This window comes from Haliaeetus leucocephalus, unplaced genomic scaffold (assembly GCF_000737465.1).
Source record: "Haliaeetus leucocephalus isolate CR32 unplaced genomic scaffold, Haliaeetus_leucocephalus-4.0 Scaffold751, whole genome shotgun sequence".
Classification (NCBI taxonomy): Eukaryota; Metazoa; Chordata; class Aves; order Accipitriformes; family Accipitridae; genus Haliaeetus; species Haliaeetus leucocephalus.
Genome location: NW_010973187.1, coordinates 17,720,995 through 17,740,897, shown reverse-complemented (window position 1 = coordinate 17,740,897; position 19,903 = coordinate 17,720,995). Strand labels below are relative to the sequence as shown.

Below are 19,903 nucleotides of genomic sequence, written 5' to 3'. Positions count from 1 at the left end.
GGCAGAACACTGGAAGACTAATTGCATCAGGTCTTTTAATCTCTTGCCCTCTATCACTGCTTCGCAGCACTACCAGTCCCCTAAAAAAGTCAGATTCCCCTAAAAATGAGAGACTGGCTGAAAAATAATGAATTAACAATCAACATTCAGCTTTAGCTCACTGTTATAGTTACTAACGATCAGTGTCAGGATGCATTTGGGACTTTCAGTATTTAGGTGTTACATTTACCTGCATTTCCCCAGCCCAAGCAGCCCCCTTCCCTTGAAATAAAAATATCTCAGTCATGTAGCCCAAAGCCATATTACATCTCTAAATGAACAGTTGTAATACACCAGGGTAGCCCCACACTACACACCATCCTAAAATCTTTTCTTTTCCCACTATATTATGATAATTTATTTCACTACTGGGGCTCCCAGGTGAGTTCAATTCTTCAGCTTCCAAGCAGATAAAAATGCTAACCTGGCAAAAGAAGTTTAACAAAGAGCCTAAATGCAGCAGTCTCGTAAGAACTTGCACCTCTCTGTATATTGCATGCTAAGATAGACGTGCAAGCAAAACAGAGAGATACAAATTTGGAAACATTTCCTTTCGCTCCATGAATAGTAAATTAGCTAAAAATTCAGAATTTAGGTGGGATTTGGGGAATTAATTTACATCATCACATGGGGGAGAAGGGGCTTGAAAGCATCAAAAGATTTTGACTTTTCCATCTCACAGTAGAAATACCTGTAAGAAGAGAGCTAATTAAAGAAGGTGGAAAAAAAAAAAAAAAGGAGAAAAGGGGAGGTGAGGAAGTCAAATAACCATAAGTGGTTGTTTCATAGACCATTAAACTTTCAGAGCTTTGGAGGTTTGTTCGTTTTGTTGAAAAAAGGACAGAGAAGCAATCAGTTTTCATTTGGCACAGGTCTGGGTTTGGGTTTTTTTTATTTATTCTGTTTGTAAAATTCATTCTGTAAGAAAACACAATGAGTTATTCTCATTGTAAGAGGCAGACAAATATTCAACTCTAACAGGATGCCAAGGTCCTATCACTTACCAACACAGAGATGCTGTCTGAAGGGCAGGAGAAATGCACCAGTGTGCATGACATGTTCTTATCACCCAGGTTAGCTATATCATCAATATGTTCCTTTAGACCCCAAGAAGATACATCGATTGCGTATGAAGTCCAAGAGAAACCCACAGAAACTTGTAAGCAGTGGGGGAAAGATCAAAGTGCCTGTAAGCGTGTGAAACCACATCCACCCCAGCAGATATCACAAGTCATAAACCCCCCCCGATAACCCAGCCTTAATCAGCCATATGACATACGAGGCAAACACAGGGAGATTTGCACAGTGCTGGTCACTATGTTTAATTAGATTTCATCGGAACGGTTCTGAAAAATTCATTTGACAAGGTCTCTGCCAGTCTCAGTGATAACCTTTTCCCTGACATCGCTGGAATTTATTGCCAGCCTGAGTTCAAAAAAAAAAAAAAAGTTCCAAGAAGTCAAAAGGAAAGATGACTCCAGACCACAGCCATGAGCATCCCAGCAGGGTGGGATACCAGCACAGCCGGCAGTAGAAACAGCGGTTTGCATTTCCAGGATGCCATAGATACAAGAGTGTGGTGGGGTCTTTTGCCAACGTACCACATCAGCTAGAAAAACAATAATCAGCAAAGCTTCCAAAACCCACCGAAGTCCCTTAGGAGTTCCTGTTTTGTTATCCAAAGTGACCCAGCCCTGTGAATCATCAGGAGAACATGTTCAGCATGACGGAGTGCAACCAGAGCTGAAACCCACAGATGACTGGCTCCCAACTTTCCTCTCTAGACTTTGCTTCTCTTGGCACCCCCAGGCTCCCAACCCGTCTCCCATTGGAGCCTGGGAGCGCTCGACTTGTTTCCAACACACACATCCAGGCTCACCGCACCAAGGGGGATCCCAACTCGGAGGCACTGGCACATACTTGATGCAGTGCTGCTGATATAGAACAAACAACTCTTACCAGGAGCAAGCTTCCATGGGACATGTCCCTTTCACAGGACATCTCCGTTAACGCAGTCCTGGTGTCTCTAGTCAAGTACGAATACCAACCCAGCTAGCACGTTTATTTCCTTTTGGGGTCTCGCATTGAAATACCACTCCAACCCAATGGCTTTTAATTTAGGAGGTGAATGATCAGCCTTGGGGTCATAGCTGGTGTAACACTGGCCAGTATGAAGAAAGCCAAGCAATGACAGTCAAGTTCATGAAAAAGGCATTATTGACATCAACCTAGATTTGACACCGTCAGGTTACAGTCAAATCTTGAAGGTTAGCTACTGCTATCACAGCTAGCAAGATGCTTTCTGGTCACCCTGGGCACAGCATCCCAGGGGAACCTTGCTGGAGCCGCAGCTTTGATTAACTGTCCTGGTCCAGCCTTCAGTCCATATTTCTACCCCTTGCCCAGCAATGATAGCTTTTTGAATTTCAGAAAGGGCCAGGAACCTGCAGCTCTTTCATATGGTTTCATTTAGGAGAGGTGAAAGGCTACTGACAGGGTTTTGGAGGAAAAAAGGAAAAAAAAACAAACAAAAAAACCCCAAACAGACAAGTCTCAGACCAAGCAGGAACAGATCCCTGAATCCTGTATAGCAACACATGTCTTCACTCCCGCAGACACCATATGGGTTGGGGTCTACAAAAACCAGCACAACTCTCACACTTCCCCCCAAGCTTCACACACGAGTCCAACAACCAGCAATCCATCAAAGCTTGACTGCTCTCAAGCCAGGCTGCCACCAAGACGAAACGAGAGAGAGATGATGAAGCGCAGCAAGCCAAAGTCATTAAACCAAAATGAAAGAAGCACGAGGGGAAGAGATCAAGTTGGAGAGGAACGGGGCGGGGGGGGGCGGGTATTTTATTTCTGCTTTCCTTCTCTTGGCTTCAGAAACATCACCAGCAGCATTCACAAGGGGTGGACATGCAGATGACGTGAACCCGTTAGGGGGTTTTAACAACCACCGCTCTGATGCCAAGGGGCTGCCACATGCCGGGGAGTGTGGGTATGTGCAGGGAAGAGGCGGAGAAAGGCTCTTCAAATTAGCTCGAGCCCAAAGTCACTTATCCTAACGCAAGGAGGCACATTCCTTTTTGCCTTTTAATTAAGAGCTGGCTCATAAATCAAACCTCTTGTTCATATGCTCTGGATGTCAGTTGAGGGGAAAGCTCTTTTTGAAAACCAAGGCCGCCTTACACAAGCTGCGGTCCCTTCTCCAACTCCATCAGCATGGCTAATTACACTACTTTTGTTTGCTGTTATGAACCCACCCTGCCTTTGGCAGGCCAGGACTTGGGCCTCCCATCACCTCCAGAGATGCCCAGCTATGGTCACAAACTGAGCAAAGCCTTTCCCCCAGCTCAAACATCAGTGGTGGGGGGGAGAAAATTACTGAGAAACTAAGCATTTCCCTACATTTCCTCAGGGGTATCCACAACTTATTTCAAATTAAAGGGTTCCTAGTGGTGGGCTGGGGAAACTATTTAAGGCAAATTGTTTTCACAGAGCAATAGCCAGAGAACAAAGCCTGGAAGGCATGAGTTTAAACTTTTAAGCAACATGTGTTACATGCACACCCATATACGTATGCACATTTTAAAACACATTTCAAAATTCTTCGTCCATGGCTATTCCGTTTTCAGCCACTCCGACCCTACCCTGTTGTCTCTGCACAGCAGTCATTTCTAGCACCTGGGAGATGAGCTAAAGGTGTCAGTCCAGACTGCAGCAAATACGTGCAGCAAATAGTCCAGCTGAGACTCAACAAAGCCTTGGACAACGGAATGAGTGAACAGTGGGAACAAGCAGCTTTCATGCAACACATACCCTACAGGCACAACAGGATCCTGTAAAGGGCTTCGGAGAGAGCAGGGAACTGAATCTGGACCTCGTTGTCATGGTTTACACCTTCACCAGCACTCGCTTCCCATCCTCTGCACCCTTTCTGCTTCCTTCCTAAACACACGAGCTGTCAAACCGTGATGTCTACATCAATGCCTATCTGCGGCCAAACCAGAGATCAGTCATCTGGCCAAAGGGAGAAGGAGGAGGTGAGACAGGCTGCAGAGGTGATTTTGGACACAGGCTGCAGGATGGTGAGGGGGATAAGAGTGGAGGATGGTGAAAGGAAGAGATGGATGCACAGTGCCTTATCAGGGACTTGCTGTTCTTTCAACTGGCTCCCTGATAACATATGGAGCTTAATCAAATATGCAAATGATGTCCTATCTAGAGACAAGGGAAATAGAGAAATAAACCCAGAGACCGTGCATGAAAACAAGCCGATAAAATGAGGGACTGAGTAGAAGGTTTCCTCTTTTTGATAAAATTATTTCAAAAGATTAAATTAAAGCAAAACTAATTAGGAGGATCGCACTTAAGCCGACTTCCCGTAAGAAGGGTCAGCAGGCAAGAGGCATTCAAATCAAAGGCAGATGCAAGAGGCACTTCAAGGGCTCCCTGAAAAGTCATTATCCCAGTCAAAAGAGAAGGGGATAGAGAGGAGGAAGGAATGACAAGAGTCATTTTGGCTGGGCATCTCTCCGGGCATTATATGGAGTGTATGGGGAGTTAAATAACCTCTTTGTCACCCTGGAGAGCAGAAGTAGCAGGTGAAGACTAAAGCTGATCACCTAATGTCCCATGCAGAGCACTTCTCGGAGAACAGAGGGACAAACAGAAGTACCTAGACCGGGGGGGGGGACGAGGACATACCTGCTTTTCCTTATATCCCAACCCTGCATGGTTTCCATCAACAGCACAACCACGCCAGCTACTGCAGCCTGAACACTCCACATCTTGCACAGAGCGACTGACACCATGCAGAAAATCACCAGCCACGACAAGGCAAGTGACAACCAGCATCGCTGCAAACTGTCCCCTGGGAGGCTGCAGGTCCCACGGATCTCAGCAAGGTAACCTGCAGCAGGACAGTCTTCTCTGTCCCTTTGCATCTGCTTTTGTCGCTAACATCCCCCTTGCCTGCACAGCATGTGTCCTCAGCCCACTGGAGGGATATCCAGCTCAGCTGCTTTGGGACTGGAAGCCTGTCAGATTGAAGCTGCAGCTTCTTAGAGGAAGAGTTTGAAGAGATGACGGTACAACCTGCTGCCTTCCCTGCTGCAATGGGTCCGCTGGAGCCCATTGCTTCTCCTGGAGTCAGAAACAAAGAGGCACGGTGCAGCACCACTGATGCAGAATCTGGAGGGATTAAACAGTCATTTGCAAATCTCATTGCACGATCACAAGATCCCATCTCAGACAACACTCTGAGGCACTGTTAAACCAGAACGTCCAAAAAAAGAACAGCACTCAACACATGTATGCAAGGCACCCAGCAAAAATACAACTCGGCCAAACCCTGCACACCAGCACGGAGATTGCTGAGTAGTCAGAAAGCAGAGAGGAGTACTTGAGGGAGAGACATGGAAAATTAATTGCTCTCTACCAAAAAAGCAGGCTCTAACTCTTGCTGGGAACAGCAACCTTCCTAGCAGAAAAAAAAAGGGAGTTTTCCTACTGCAGTTAGATGCTGCAGCCAGCTAACTGCAGTGTGCTACACTGACAAGTTGTAGCTGGAAGTCCCAAAGCGATGGGAGTGAGGGGTATCAGAGGCTGAGCACCCGCCTGCAGTGACAGAGCAATTAGTGGGTACTTTTAAGTATTTAAAACAAGTGTCAGCTGCACCAGTTCAGCAGCAAAGCCTGGATACAGGCCCTCTGATGGGGTTTAGGGCCCTGGATTTTGCAGCAGAGGATGGATCATGGGGTATCCCAAGCTGGAAGGGACCTCAGGAGGTCTTTAGTCCAACCTCCTGTTCAAAGCAGCGTCAGCTGTGAGATCAGACCAGATCGTTTTGTCCATTCAGGCCTTGAAAATCTCCAGGGATGGAAACCGCACAACCTCTGTGGGCAACCTGCTTCAATGCTTGCCTGTCCTCATGGGAAAAAGCTTTTCCTTCTATCCAGTTGGAAGTGCCCTCATGTCAACTTATGCCTGCTGTCTCACATCCTCCCACCACTCACCAGTGTGAAGAGCCTGTCTCCACCTTCTCAATAACCCCCTTGCCGCTGTTAGGTCCCTCCAAGTTTTCTTTTCCTTAGCTTGAATAAGATAATTTTCTCATCCTCTCCTCTCAGGGCAGGTTCTCCAGCTCCTGGCCAAGCTCTTCACCCTCTGCTGAACTTGCTCTGGTTGACCAACATCTTTTTTGTACTGAGGGGCCTAAAACTGGTCACAGTACCTAGATATGGTCTAGCAATTGAGTTCAAGATGATCACCTTCCCCTCAATCTACTAACAGTGACCCTATTTGTACAGCTGAGGATGTTGCTGGCCTCTTTTGCTGCACAGGCACACTGATGGCTCATGTGCAACTTACTGTCTACCAGGATCCCCAAGCTCCTTTTCAGGAGAGCTGCTCCCCAGCCAGGCAGTCCTCAGCCTGGATTGTGCAAGAGGTCACTTTTTTCCAGGTGCAAGACTTCACACTTCTTAAACGAGTTCCTGTCAACCCCATTGCTCCACCCTGTCTAGGTCCCTCTGGATGGCAGCCCTGCTCTTCAGCCAAATCCTCCCAACAGACTGCAGCTCTGGGATGAACAGACTCATAAGGGAACCTGCTTCCCACCTAATTTGACCTCTAGCCGGTGAAAGGTGAAGTGCAACAGAAAGATGCCCAGCCACCCACAAGACTTCAGAGCAGCGGGGAAGAGAGAAAGCACAGAACAGCAGCCTACGACCGGGATGCACAAGTCCTGCATCTTTGATTTCACCCGTGGAGATAGGATCTGATCACCCAACACTTTTAGGTCATGTTGGACTCCAGTATTGCCAGCCAATGAGCTTTACATGGCCCAGTACAAATGGGTGTCACTGCCCAATGTCCACACAAATTCCCATCACCACCCCTTTCAGGGCTGCCTGCTTGTACGCCCAACATGAGCATCAAGTGCCAAGTACACCACAGCCACCAAAATCACAGCTTTCCGAATGCTACGGCCAGAAAACCGAACTACTCTTCAGACATCTAAGCTGGCAACAACTTCTCAAAGACGGACCGTATATCAATGTAGGACACAGACAACTGCAGCCTTCACAGACGTCAAATACAGATGGGAAGCGGTATCGCTCCATCACAAGCGAGTGAAGCACTTGGACTCCTGCTGATTTAGGAAGCTGTGAGCAGAGACCAGGGCGAACAAACCCCTCTTGCAGAAACCAGCTTCCCAGCAGGAGCCAGACCCTCTACAGCATGTTTTCAGAGCAGTCAAGTCCACTTGCCAAACAGGTGGGGAAAAAACACAATCTTAAAAAACCCTGACTCTTTCAAAGCAGCAGAGGGAAGGAGAAGGAAGCTGAGTTTCCCTGCTGACATTTGCACAGAGCTGTCAGCAGCAGAATACCCTCCAGGGAATATCAAAACTGAGCAGGGTTTCTTGTCTTGTGTGTATTCAGAAACCCTCTCGCCTGGAGAGACAGTAAGGATCTCTGTCTTTGCCTGCAGTTATCGTGAGACTGCAAACCTGTGCACGGCAAACCCAGGGCTCTCTCATTAGCTCTAGCTCCTTGGATGGGAGGTTAGGTATCGGAGGAGAAAAGGAAGACACTCCTCTCCATGTGGGTACATCGCAGTACCACCAACCTGCTCAGACCTCTGCCACCTGTGGGTCTCTGCCCATCTCTTGCAGTCTTTTACCTTGCTCAAATTTATTCTTTTTTCATGAAAAGCTCCATTTTATTCCTCTGTTGCCCACTCACGGCACTTGAGAGCAAACCAGCTTTGTGGAAGGACCTGACATGCTGCCAGTCCCACCAGGATTCAGCTCCTCTCTCCTGCCAAACAGAAGGAACCCTGCTCTGGGAAGGGATCTCGCCCCACACGCGAGGGGGCAACGACTGTCGCAAGAGGACCCATCAGCGCAATCAGCGACGATAATAGGGCTGCAGGTTTGGGCGTCCTTCAGGGTTACCTTCCCGAAGCAGCCCCGACGCTACTGTAGACCAAGGTGCATCTTCTCCAAGCCGCAGGCTGACTCCTTCAATCGCTGTCAGCGATTCCCACTCCCTCTCCTGAGGCAGGCGAGCTGTAAGCAGCGCTGTAGCATCCAACCGGGCGAGCTGTCAGCCGGCTGATGGGACCGGGGAGCCACAGCTCCGCGGCCAGAAACCAGCAGGAGCTCGGACTTGCATGTACTTTCCAATCCAATTGTCTAACCAAGAAAGCCAGCCTTCCCCAGCGCAACTGTGAGATGGGCCAAAATGAGAACTGTAAATCCCAGCTCTCAGATCTAAAAATCTCCCCGCGGTGTTTTGTCTCTGGTTCCAAAGAAAGCAGGGTCTCAAGGGTTCAGGATAATCCAGAGGGTGGTTCATGAAACTGGTCGATACGGAGAATTTTCTACTAAATAGAGGTGATACCTGATGGGAAGTGCTGGCCAGTTTTCAGAGCTGTCTGATCTGAATGAAAACCTTTACCCCAAATGGCAGTCCAAACCTAAAAAGCCCTTCAAAGACCTCAAACTGATGGGATTTTATGAAAAATGAAATACAGGCCACAGAGTGAAAGAATTGAGTTTTAAGCCAAATTTCTTTCTCTGCAAGGAATTTAGCATAGAAAAGGCTTTGAATGAAATATTCTGATGGAATAAAAAAAAAATATTTCTTACGGGGAAATTTCAAATAAATGTAAATTACTACTACTCCATTTTCAAATAAACATTTCAAAATGGACAAAGACCTTTGTTTGGTTAGAAGTGCAATTCCTGGGGCTGCTCCCAGGTTGACATCTGTAAACTCACATCACCCTTTATACCTGCATCTACACACAGAACAATTGCAGGTAAGTTGTATTTCTTTGACTGGAAACTATCTGCACAAAAGCAATGACCCATAAATTAGATGCCTAGGGAAGGAATACTGAATACTGCTACGCTCCCTTAGTGATGACAGGTATTAGTGGCACATAATTTGGCCAGACACGCTAGAAAAAAATCCAAAACAAGCATACTAAACTGTGCAAAGCATCTCCATGGGTACATCTCTAGCCTTCTCCTGCCACCAGAATGAAGAGCTAAGGATGTAATGAGAAAGCGTGCAAAGGAAAAAAAAAAAAAAGCCAGCAGATTTCAGCACCTGGCTGTTTTACAGCAAAGTGGTTCGCAGGAAGCCCATACCCCAGAATAACTCCCTTTTCTCATGGTTTACTGTTTGTAGCGAGACAAAACAGACATTCATTAAACTCAAGTGAGGCTTTCCTATCTCCTGAAAACAATCACTAAAAATTCATAGGGGTGCTGCTTGCCTTTCAGCCGCAGGTTTTGTTCGAAGGCACTTCCCGATGTTCGTGGGAGCTCGCTCTGCCAGTGAAGCCCACCAGGCACCCTGGAGCGTACTAAAGCTGCGGCATCGCTTACCAGCCCCGTACGGAAGGACAGGGAACACCACGGGCCAGCCAGCACAGGAGGTAATTACAGATACTGGGATCTGACCAAAGCACTGCAAGATGAAGTATTCTCATTAAAAAGTACCGCAGGATCTTTAATGCCCACAAGTGGTCCGGAGCTGGTTTTCCATCCCATCCAATTTGTCTAGTTTAGCTGTTTGATATGATCACACACCTCACAACCTTTAGGGCATTAATTTTCTCCAGCACTACTTTGAGCAAGCAAAATATTTCCTGCCCTTTGCAGGAGAGAAAATGAGGTACGGAGGCACACCAGAAGTTTCTGGTAGAGGAAAGAACTGAACCCCGCTGTCTCCCAACCCACTCATCCCTGGGCCACCCTTCTCCATCCCCCAAGGCGCCATCAGCACCCATCAGGCCTGTAATCCAAGGGCACTGGTTCCTATACATGAGACTCGGACAGGCTCTGCATTTTTATCCTATTTATATTTTCATTCTGCAGGGCCAGGCTGTGCTGTGGACAAGCCAGCAGAACTGGAGGGCATATTTCTACAGCACATTATTCAGTGCCTTCCCGTTGGTCTGCACATGTAGCTATGTGAATGAGCGAAGGTTGCAAAATGTATTTTGCCGGGGGCAGTGAAATAGCTGGGGCCAACCCTGTCATTCTGTTTCACTCACTCTTTTCCTACCCTATCTCTGTCTCGGTTTTTCCTTTTGTTTCTGTCTTTGTTGTCTTGGTTACATGGGCAGATTCCTGATATGCTGCTAGTTTTCATTTTTAATGATATGTTCCTGTAAAGCACAATATTTTACTTCAGTCGTGTGTGCCACCGGATAAATTCCTTTGACATATGTGACATTTGTATATCAACTAACAGATAGTGCTTTATGACTGTGGGTATTTTGCAGAGTATTCACGGATTGCATACACCAAAATCTGATATACAGTCTGCCACTTTCATATAAAAATACACACACGGAGAAAAAAACTGAAACTACAGGAAAAATAAGTTTCTCCAAAACCATCTTGTAATTACTTGCAGCGAGTTGTCCAACAACTGAGTAGATCCTGCTATCTTGAAGATAATCTCCTAATTCCTCTCTTCATGCTATCCAAAATACTTCACTGTAGCTTGACCGAGTAGCTGCACCGCACCAGGAGAAACAGCAGTACGTACCATGCATGGTAGGACCCAGCAAGCAGAAAAAAAAGAAAAAAAAGAGAAAAAGACAGCTCCTGGGCTTTGTCCACTGGTACATGGAGTTTCATCTAATCCTACAGAGGTTATTCCAATTTACCCGTAGGCATTTTTTTTTAAACATAAATCAAACTTCATGCTAACATAATGGATTATGGTGGAGTCGTAATACCAATGCAGTGCTTCCTATTCAAAAAGCACCTGACTGATGAGCCAAGATGGAAAACAAAGCTTCAAAAGGCCCACGAAGTCTTGGCAGGGGCCAAGGAATGTCAAGTGAAAATCCTGAGTGCCAACCTGGCCTTGTGTGGCACCCAGAGGGGAAAAGAGGCTGGTGTCCTGAGCTCGGATAAACCTCAGGAGCCTTGGAGGAAGGCAGTGTGTGGAGGAGAGTCAGTGACTGCAGAAGTCACAGCAAGGATGGGGCTGAACCTGCAGGAACTGAAAGTTTCCAGGAGCTTGGATCAACTGGCCCAAAACAACCACACTTGTTCAGGGGAGCCCCATTTTTCTTTGCATTCTGCCTCCCTGGTGGAGACTTATTCAGCCAAGGAAGAGCTCAGCCCGAGACTCCAGCTTTGCTCCGACACACGGACCCAATGCAGTAACTACCACAGGCAGAATATTCAGCACATTAGGAAAAAGGGAATAAAATTAAGCTTTCTCAAATTACATCAGCCAGTTCAGCTCCCTTCTTCTCATTCTTTACCCTATAAGGCTGTCCCCACTCTCTACCACACTCCGTAAGACACCAAAAGCTTTCTCTCCTATTTTCCCCTATTAAAAGGAATCAGATCTTGGATTCTGCAATGTGACCTGTAAAGGCAAAGACAGAGCTGTGTCTGAGTTTGCTTCTCCTGAAGCCAAAAGAAAAAACAAAAGCTTGCGAGTGCAGGGAAGCAGCAGTCATTCTTAACTGCTTAGGTCTTTTGGATATTTACCATTCAGATCTCAGCTACCCCATTTTCCCCCCCCAAGAGACTGACTAGAGAACTAAACAGTTTATTATGATATCACAGATGACAGGGAAGAAAAACCTAATTAGTCAGGGGAGGAGATTATTTTTATTACAACTGTTTAAAAAACAATTTGGCTCCTTTTCCACATGCCTGAATAGACTGTTAAAAAAAAAAAAAAAAATTCTCTTTTCAAAACCATCAGCAGCCTTTCCTCTGTTGAACAAAGCCAGAGACATTTGCCAGCGGGCAGGATCCTGTTCCCCTTGCAGACCTCCCTGAGCATAGGGGCAACGCCATCTGAATTTACAACCTTGATTTTCTTTTTAAGTGAAGAAACAGGTAGAGAAACAAAACCAAAGATTTCAGACCTTCCTCAAGCATCCGTCAACAAACTACTCCCTTCCCCTTGTCTGCTCTCTCCATCCTATACACAAGCCGTAGTGGGTCACCTTTTCACAGCACCTTCCTCTCCCCAACTTGGAAGTTTTTATTTGCAAAAGGAATTCAAAGAGGAATCAACACCCAATGCAACCCCCAAGGCTCTGCCCCACCTGCCTTCCCAGCTTCTCACCCATCTCCATTATTATGGCAAAGCCGCAATCTCCTTGCACATATGATATTTAGCAACACTCCTGGGCTGAGCATTCAGACAAACATTGTCAGACTGGCACACTGGAGTTGCAACAGAGGCAGTGCCCGTCATTAGCATGAGAAGCTCGCTTCTAAAAACTCTTCTTGCCTTGAGAAAACCACAGGTAGATGATTCCCAGCTTCCACCTCTCAAGCCTCTCTACTATTGCCTTACATGGCAAACTACAGAGCTACAGCCATGCAACAGGCATATTTTTAGTGAGAATGCACAGTGAGGAACGTAAATACACTCTTTATTGTATTTGGGTTTATGTGGAGTCAACCATAAACATAATGGTCATTATCGTTCAAGACACAGCTTGCTTTTGATGAAAACGCTCTTCCTTCAGTACAAGTACCCAGCCTGACCTAAACAGAGCAACCGCTAATCCCATGCTGGGCTCGTGGTCAAATCACAGTCCAGTCACATTGCTCTGAAGAAAGATCTCCAGAGCATGAATCCTGTTTCTTAATAAACTTCAGCTGCAGTCAGTTTTTCTCCAGCATGCACAGATACCCTGTGATCAACTACTTAATTAGAGATGGTCTGAACACAAAAAAAATCTGTTGGATGTAAACTGCATGAAGTCCGTCTGTGGCTGGGTCTGTGGTTTGACTTCAGAAACATTCATTTGCTCATGAACAACAATTTGGAAGAAGGATTTTATCCTCTCTCACATCAGCTCTATCCCTCAAGGGTGAAACACAGTTTTTTTGCTAACCTAAACATTTCCTGTCCTCAAAATAGGTGATGCACCTTAGGATAAGGACTGCGCTCACATTCAATGCAACACTGCAAATCTCCACAAGAACATGAAAATCCGAGTTAGAGAACCACATTAGGTCTTACCTTCTTGAGCTTCCCACTCTTGGTGCCCACAAAAGCCAGGGAGTGGTTCTTGTAGACGTAGGCAATCACAGATGTCATTCTGTCTCCATCCTCGGTGAAAATGGGGAGCCCTCGCACCATGGATGATACTCCCAAGGGGGCATTCATATCCAGGCCACAGAAATTGTCATCAATTGTTAACAGCTATAAACAAAAAGAAACAGAGTGTAAAAAAAAATGAAGCCGCCACTTCTTTAGCCATTTGGGAATTATCCATCCAAGCAGGGACACCATTGCATAACATGCCTATAATTTATGCAGGCTGACAAATCAACGATGCTGGCAGGACTGGAGAAATACAGAGGTGGAAAAAATTTGTCCAAAGTTGCATGATGAGTTACAGAGAGAAGGAGAACTGGAAACTTGCTTCTCTTGAATGACAGCCCAGCAGGATACATTATTTTAAGCCTTTTTCCTACTGCTTTACCAGTCAGTTTCACCGGTCAAGACCTAGCAATCAAAGACAAAGTCTGCTGAAAATGTCTTAAACATATCTAGTTCTGTCAAAAAAAAGCATGCACATCATTCCCACGGGATCCAGAATAAGAACCACTGAGCTAAATCTGCACTGGCAAATAAAATAGACCCTGGCCTGCCCTCTGGCCCTGAGACCCAACAGTAAGGCTCACATCTATGAAACCTAAATAACCGCTCCCCTCCCACCTCCAAACGCTGTAGCATCACTCGCACTACACCTTGGAAATCACAGTCCCCCAAGGCACGGCCAGGCATTGTCTGGGAGAGAGCTGCTCAGCCCAGGCCAAAGCTGCGGTAGAAACCATGCTAAGGATTAAACGCGATAGACCATGGCTGCACTCACCCCCCACTCCTGGTGTTAGTTTAATCATATAGTCCTGGGTCCTTCCCTCGCACTGCTTGGCCTGGGCACTTCATCCTCCCAGGTCTCCATTTCTTCCCCATGAAATGGACATTATCCGCATTTATCCATCTTACTGGGGTACTGTAACTCACTGAAGTTCTTTGGAAAGGAGGGAAGGTTTCACAGCTATTATAGGAGCTTTCCAGCACTTGTTGGAGATACCCATGAACTCCTAACCACCAGAGAAAAGGCCCTCTTCGTTAATGCTGCTGCCTAAGCTCTAACACCTATTGCATTTGAACTCAAGAGACTTGTCATCAGACAGATGCTCCACTGGGATCCTTGTGTACAAATGCACATAGCGTCTAGTTATCTCTGAGGGTATTTCTTTGGGCTTCAGGGAGTGACAGAAGCAGAGCAGCAGAACAGTACAGACACCTCTTCTACCTTAAGGTACCATCTGGACAGCAGGTGAGGCCAATACAGGTCCCCAATATGAAGCGCTCCACAGATTAAGTCAAATAAAGGTGAAGCTCCAAATATCACAGTACACAATTGCCAAAGCAGTTAGACTTTATTAACTTCATTAAGACCACTCACGGATTCAAAGTTAAGCATCTGCTTAAGATTTTCTGGACCAAGGCCTAGAAAGGCAGTAATTAATTGTACAGGAAGGTTGCCTAGTTTTCATATACCAGTAATAAAGGATCATGACAATTTTCTTTGTCTGAGCTCGCATCTTCCTAGAAGCATGGCTACAATACGTGCTGCTCCTTACTTGAGTTCACGAGCAGTAAAAGCCTGATAGTTGATTCATTTTATCCTCACCCAGCAATTACAGGGAATAATTACAGATGGTTTTACTGAATGGAAGAATAATGTGTCCTAAATGTATTTATAAACACATAAAAGCTATGAGGAATTCAAACAGCCATTAGTAAGGAAGAGCTAGCCTGAGCTCTGGCCTGCAAGAGTCGTTAATGTTTGTGGACTGCCCTTCTGGAGCTAAAACACCAGCTCAAAGAGCAATTACAGATCAGATCAACAGCCTCCATGAGCAGCAGCCAGGATGTTGCTAGTCTACAATGCCAGAACAAAGTCTAAGATAAATCTGCACCCCAGATCTAAAGGCCAAATTCATCTGAGGTCTAGTACCACCAAGCCGACGACCACACTTCAGAGAAGCAGGACACCCCTGCCGACAGCATGACTTGCGAAAGCTGAGTGTTTCTGTGGATAATGAGAACACCTACAGCTTCATTACACAGGTCAGGATGGGAAAAATGCAGCTTGATTACTCTGGGAGTACAAACGTGTTTGAATTGGCAACACTAGCCAGATCTTTCTGTGAGACACGAGACATTGACTGTCAGAGACGAGCCAACGAGGGGAGCGGCGTGTCGGTCTGACGCAGCGTGACAAGCCTTCTGTTCACCAGTTCACCACCCAACACACCACCTGGTGTGGGATCCACCTCACCTAGCTTTAGCCATGTGAAATCTTAGTAAGTAGCCTACAGCGGTCATCTAAACTACCTCCAGAGTCAACAGAAGAAAGGAGGTAAGTCAGCGAACGAGCCATCCAACCAAACCTGCAATGCACTGGACCACCTTCTGATAGAGCCAGCTGATTGCAAAAGGACTCCAGATGATTCACTCAGCCTAAACATCTAACATTAAGATGTCTCATGCTTTGAGCAGGAGGCTGGACTATATGACCTCTTGAAGTCCCTTCTAACCTGAGTCGTCCTACAGATGTAGGATCCGAAAAGAATGCAGGTCTTGAAGTCAGGCCCAGTTTGACTGGAAACTCTTAAGCTGTCAAATTAACATGATCTGTGTTTCAAGGCTATAATAAAACTGTATATGTGTCTCACTCAAACTGATGGCCTGACAGGCTGAGAGAAGAATCGTTTCAGACTGAAAGCAAGAAATTCCCAAACCTTCTACAAATAGCAGAAAGAGGAGCAAGGGAAGAAAGTCCTGCTTTGCCGTGGTTTTAAAAGAAAACAAGAAATGGGAAGCAGCTTTCACCACTAAGGGCATGAAAAGCTTAATAGTGCCAGCAGACATCTTACCTAGGGTGCAGTGTACGACGCTCCACCTAGACAACAGGAAATTACACCGACAAGCAGCAAAACGACAGCAATCAAGCAGAGCTGGCACGGGCCGGGGCATCCTCCTCGGTGTAACACAGCCAAAACCAACCACTCCAGCTGAAGCACTTGGGAGGCCAGAAAGGACCCGGGCAATCATCTGGTCTGCCTTCCTGCAGAACCCAGGACCTCCAACCTCAGGCAGGAGCTGCCTGTGCTGCTTGGCAGGGAGATACGAGCTACTCCTGTTCGCTCCCCAGGCAGGTCTGAGTCTGCGCGGCTGTGAGCATATAGCACCGAGCCCTCTGTAACACACTTTATCAACAGCCAGGACGTGTTAGCTAGAGTCTATGATTGCTGTAGATGTATATCAGAGCTCACATAGCCAGAGTAAGCTCCCATCCTCCTGCGAAACCCTAAGAGGATATAGACCCAGAGATCCTAGCATCAAGCACAATAACCTGTGGCTGATCTGCAGCACATCTCCAACCTGTTAAGACTTAATTAATCCCATTGCCACAGGTTAGTTCCTCCTCCATCAGACTGGGCCCAGCTCCAGCTGAACTCAGACCTACCCTTAATGGGGCTGATATCACAGGTTTCCCCCTTACAGACACAAAACCAAATTCAAGCTCATTTATTTCATCTTATTTCCCTGAGATTATTTATACAAGACATCCTTATAAGAAGGGCTTGTAAGAAAGATGCCTGTTGCAATAGGTGATGGTTTTAAACTAAAAGAGGGTAGATTCAGACTAGATATAAGGAAGACATTTTTTTATGATGAGGGTGCTGAGGCACTGGCACAGGTTGCCCAGAGAGGTTGTGGCTGCCCCATCCCTGGCAGTGTTCAAGGCCAGGTTGGATGGGGCTTGGAGCAACCTGGTCTGGTGGAAGGTGTCCCTGCCCATGGCAGGGGGGGTGGAACTAGATCATCTTTAAGGTCCCTTCCAACCCAAACCATTCTGCGATCCAAGCACCAGGGCGAGGTTAAAGAGTGAACTCAGCACTTTCTCTTACATGACACAGTTCAGATGAGATCTAGGACCGTCGCATCGCACCCCAGCCTCTGAGACACACAGAGTTGCGTGGGTGCCGGAGGAGCAATTGCAGAGCTGTGGTTTGCAGTGTCGTCCTGGTTTCGGCTGGGATAGAGTTAATTATCACGGGAAGCTGGGAGGGGGCACAGCCAGGACAGCTGACCCCAGTAGCCACGGGGCTATACCATACCCCGTGATGACATAGCTCACTATAGAACTGGGGAGCGGGCGGGGGGGGTGCCCCACACTGGGCACAAAAGGGGAAAAAAAAAAAAAGTTGTGGTTTAAGACCATCCGGCAACAAAGCACCACGGGGCTGCTCATCCTCCCCCCGTGCTTCAGTGGGTATGGGGAGGGGAATCAGAAAAGAGAAAAGAAAAAAAAAAAGGTAGAACACGGTGGGTGGAGATAAGGACAATTTACCGGGACACCACGAGGCGAGAGGTCACAGTAACGGCAGCACTAATAAAAAGACTGTACCCCAGGAGTGATGCACAAGGCAGCCGCTCACCCCCCGGATCCGCTGCCACATCAGCCCGGACGCTCCCCTGGATGCGCTGGGTATGACGTCATACGGCAGGGACTAGCCCCGTGGCTACTGGGGTCAGCTGTCCTGGCTGTGCCCCCTCCCAGCTTCCTCCGATAATTAACTCTCTCCCAGCCAGACCCGGGAGAAAGGCGGGCAGCCGTCCCCCAAGAACAGGCGTAAGGCCAGCAAGCCACACACCACATGAAAACAACTTTCATTTTAACGTTTTTGGGTTATTTCCTCTGGGGATCGTCTGCAAAAAAAAAAAAAAAAAAATGCCAGCAAGTGAAACCCTACGAATAAACATCACCCGGCTTCTGTGCGGCTGTGGCTCTCAGCTGCACACACACCTTTGGAAAGGCAGAAATACAGTCGTCTTCTTCAGCAAAGAGAAACACGTATGGAAGTTTGGATTTATGATGAAAGGGTCAGGAGTTGCAAGTCCAGGTTTATTTTCAATTCTAGACACTCCTAGCAGCAATATAAAGTAGCCACGTTAAACTCTCTGGAGCTTCTCTGCTTGGCAATTTCGCGTTAACGACTTTCCAGAATGAAAGCGGAGGTGAGGACATGAATTCACTCTGCTTGCAAGCGGCTGGGATAGCAGGGAGGGGCAGAGGGAAGATCTAAAGAGGCAGGAATAGGATCGGCGATTCTCGCATCCCGAGCAGTTAAATTCTAACCCAGAAAAACACGGCACAGTCCGTAGTAACTCAGAAGGGAAGGGGGGCCTCGCGGTTGAGATGCTGGACTGGAGTCAATCAGTTCATCATCCCACACTGGGTTCCCACCTGCAGATGAGGGAATATTACTCACCACCCCTCTGCCCCAGGGAAGCTGCTAAACACAGGTTTATAAGGTGCTCTACATATCCGAAATATCTTCATGCGAGAATGATTGGCAGCTCCCAGGGCATAAATGCCCTGCCGAGTCCCACCAGCTGCCTCTCCACCGTGGGCTGATGTGCAGGGGGGAGCCAGCTGGGGAGAGGCTGCGATCTGCTCCCTGCGTCGGCAACCAGGGGGTTCATCTGCAGCCGTGACACCGTGGCCAAGTGTCACATTCACCAGTGAAATCGGAAGGATGTGCAAAAGAATGGGCCTGATTTACAGGAGGATTCTGGCAGGCATTTGCCTCCTCCAGGATTAAGCCTATCAAATAAATAATTAACACTTCCAAGCCCTCCTGGAGAGGATGGTTTTACAAGGCTGGTGCTGGCTCAGTCCCCTAGGGATTCGGTGAGCCCCCAAAACCCCCAAACTCAGCAGAAGGGTTAGAGCTCCGATTACACCACCTCTTTCCCCATCCTCTTCTGATTCCCCAGCAGAAGCGAGCACTTTGGCATCGCACGAACGGCTGAAGCACCAGATATTAGGGGGCCGGTGCAAACAGTGCTCATAATAAACTACAGTTGTCCCTTAAACATCTGCTTTAGCTATTTGCCTCTGAAACAGCCCCTGATAATCAAATATAGCCTAATCCATATTTTGGGACAAGCTTCGATAAAGGATTAGCCATCCCTCGTTCCTCCTTGCTTTCACTCTGGCGAAATCTTCCTCCCCAGTCAAAGCACTGGGGCCTTTTTCCAGGTATCTCAGCAGGCTCCAAAGCAATTCCACAGACTCACTGGGGATAAAGGCTGTCCCAACGGCCAAGCCTTGCCTTTGATTTACAGTTAATACCTAACAGCCCTGCCTTCATACGGTGGCAGGTACTTGGCTTCTCACTCTTGTTATCTCAGGCTTGGCTGCACCAGACGATGGAGGGAATGCATACATTACGGCTGTCTGTGCTGCCAGCAGGGCCAGGGAGCCAAGAGCAATAAGAAATCAACAGTAATATGCATTTGAGTCTTTGCAAGGAGATATCCAAGGTCTTTTCCATCACCTGATGGCAAGATCTTCTTTCCCTCCTGACTGCAAGCACTCAGTGAGGGTGGGCATGTACCCTACTCAATAGGTTATTTAAAAATCTAGAGAGATGGTAGCCCTGGGAAAATCTGTCACCAGGAACTCCATGGTACCTGAAGAGATACAAGCTAGGAAATTTAGGGTCTAGATCACCTGGTGCAGGGGTGAACCATAAATCCCCACGCAGCAGAGCTGCAAATGATGGAAACCATCTCCCCACAAACCACGGGTCTTTAAACTCCAACAGCAGCATCATGGTACCCAAGGCTTGTGCTTCTCCTGTTTGCCTGTGCATGTCCCCTTGCAGGTATCAGCATGGGCTTCAACGCTTGGTGAACTTCTGCTTAGATGCTGGTTTGCCCTACCCCTGGCATTAGTACCTTGCCTT

At 47.2% G+C, this 19,903-nt stretch overlaps 1 protein-coding gene across 1 annotated transcript in view; it reads right to left on the bottom strand.

The window, feature by feature from the left end:
- Positions 1-19,903, bottom strand: part of PLXNA4 (plexin A4) — a 421,093-nt gene that overhangs the window by 386,239 nt on the left and 14,951 nt on the right. Inside the window, exon 2 of the mRNA XM_010581025.1 lies at positions 13,083-13,265. Coding sequence (XP_010579327.1) covers positions 13,083-13,265 — 183 coding nt within the window. The remainder of the gene's footprint in view (positions 1-13,082; positions 13,266-19,903) is intronic.